Source organism: Triticum dicoccoides, chromosome 3B (genome assembly GCF_002162155.2).
Source record: "Triticum dicoccoides isolate Atlit2015 ecotype Zavitan chromosome 3B, WEW_v2.0, whole genome shotgun sequence".
Taxonomy (NCBI): domain Eukaryota; kingdom Viridiplantae; phylum Streptophyta; class Magnoliopsida; order Poales; family Poaceae; genus Triticum; species Triticum dicoccoides.
Genome location: NC_041385.1, coordinates 448244721 through 448246775, shown reverse-complemented (window position 1 = coordinate 448246775; position 2055 = coordinate 448244721). Strand labels below are relative to the sequence as shown.

General features: G+C 54.0%; 1 protein-coding gene across 1 annotated transcript in view; it reads right to left on the bottom strand.

Annotated features, from left to right (window-relative positions):
* Window positions 1-1806, bottom strand: part of LOC119276455 (CASP-like protein 4A3) — a 5038-nt gene extending 3232 nt beyond the window's left edge. Inside the window, exons 1-2 of the mRNA XM_037557505.1 lie at window positions 648-1806; window positions 411-546 (exon numbers count right to left, since the gene is read on the bottom strand). Coding sequence (XP_037413402.1) covers window positions 411-546; window positions 648-1702 — 1191 coding nt within the window. The 5' untranslated portion in view covers window positions 1703-1806. The remainder of the gene's footprint in view (window positions 1-410; window positions 547-647) is intronic.
* Between the last annotated feature and the right edge of the window lie 249 nt (window positions 1807-2055).

Here is a 2055-nt window from a genome sequence, read left to right as displayed (position 1 = left end):
CAGGAATCTTTATCATTTCAGAGATAACATTAGTAAGAACTTGATTAGTCAGAGGCATTGTCGTCTCAACAACTACATCACTTTCACAAACAATTTTTCAAAAAGGTTCTCCTACAATGACAATTCACATTTGATTGAAATAGGAAGACTTACAGATCATCTGTCATCAATAAAGCTTTAAGGCATGAGTGCACAAATTTCAGATAAATGAATGGTCACTACACTACGCAGCTTGTTTTACTTTGTAATCTAGTTTTGGCAAAATTGGCTTCCAAATTATCAGGGGCCCAAACTTGCAATGTGCCACGGTTCGTTATGCTACTGTAAACTAAACAAACAAGCAAATAGACCTCACAAATACCATGAAATTAAGTACAAGACATTCAGAAGTGGAGTTTGTTCATTCTTGCCTGATCCATGGCGAGATTGAAGTAGTTGCCCCAGGGACCTCCAATTATGCGCCTCCCCGTGACAAGGTAGTGCGCTTCTGCAACTAATTGGAAACCCGAGTATGTAAAAGCCATCACGCTCGCAGCAAGCATGTACCTGCATTTCACAGACACATCAATCTACGCCAAGAACAAGCACAACAAATGTTGTACCTAAAATTGGGTGATTTTGAGCTTGTGTTCCAGATTCAGAGCAACCTGTATTCGTTGTAGCGGCGGAAGGAGTCACCAGCCCAGCCCGGCGTAGTGCCAGCCGACATGACGGAGAGCGAGATCAAGCAGAACACGGCAGCTGAAACCCTAAACCCTAGCTCAGCCCTCTTCAGCTCCGTGAGCCGTACTCTATCTGGGAGCCCTCTAAGGAGCCATCTCTTGGAACCCACTCCGACTTTGCTTCCGCCTCCGCCCCCGCCGCCGCCGGCGACTGACTCGGTGACTACCGCAGGTGCTACCTTGTCGGCGGCCGGCTTGGCCTCCGTTGCCGCGGGGTCCTCGGCCGAGAGGAGCTTCGCTATGGTCAGGGCCGACTCCTTCTGCGGAGATCCGGTGGGGGATTCAGCCATGACCGCGTCCTTCTGCGGCGTCGGCGGCATCACTGCTTCGTTTTGGGTTAGCGCAAGGGCTAGCGCCATGTTCTCCGATTCGCCGGGCACTTCATCTGCCTCCTGCACCGGTTTAGCTTCCGGAGACGCCGGTGCTGGTGGAGATGGTGCTGCTGGAGCGGGAGCGCGAGCGGGAGGAGAAGGGGGTGTCCGCCGCGGCGCGGATGTTTGGTTCCCACGAGGGAGGGGAGGAGAAGGATCGGTGGTGGAAAGAGGTGGATGCGTTGGAGCCTTTGGAGGCGAGGGAGGCGACGGTGAAGAGGAATCGTCGGCGCCATCCGGCGGCGGAGCAGTAACTGTTGGTGCAGCAGGAAGGGGAGGAGCTGGGGTTGGATTATCCGGCGAGAGGCGAAAGGGGACGGTAGATGGCGCCGGAGCAGTAGTTGTAGGTGCAGCAGGAAGAGGAGGAGCTGGGGTTGGGTTATCCGGCGAGAGGCGACAGGGGCCGGTAGATGGCGCAGGAGCACTAGTTGTAGGTGCAGCAGGAAGGGGGTGAGCTGGGGTTGGGTTATCCGGCGAGAGGCGAAAGAGATCGGCAGCCGGAAGCTGTGATGGGGGCGAAGAAGGAGGAGGTGGTTGTGCCTCCGCGGCCGGCTCCGGTGGCGGTGAGCGGACTGGGGAGGCCGTGGAGGAGCTGCTGGTTTTTTCCATGGCGGCGGCCGGCACCTGGTGGCTGTGGGATGTGTGCCAGTGTGGTCTCGTGCTCCAGTGGGATTGTGGCGCAGGCGACTGAAGAGCAACTCAACAACAGGTTGAAGGGCACGAGCGGTCCGGAAATTCCGAAATTGTTTTGAAGTAAAACGCATATATGGTGCGAAGCTGACTGAGAATTCGCAAAATCGCAGCCAATTACTTGTGCCATGAATTGTGATGTTCGAGTGGGAGTCTGGGAGACTAGTTAGAAACGTTGGTTTGGTTCGAAGTGGCTGTATTTCAAAGACGAAGGGAGCTGTTGAACTCAATCGATGAAAAAGGACTTTGATTTTGTGAATTTACAAGTGACA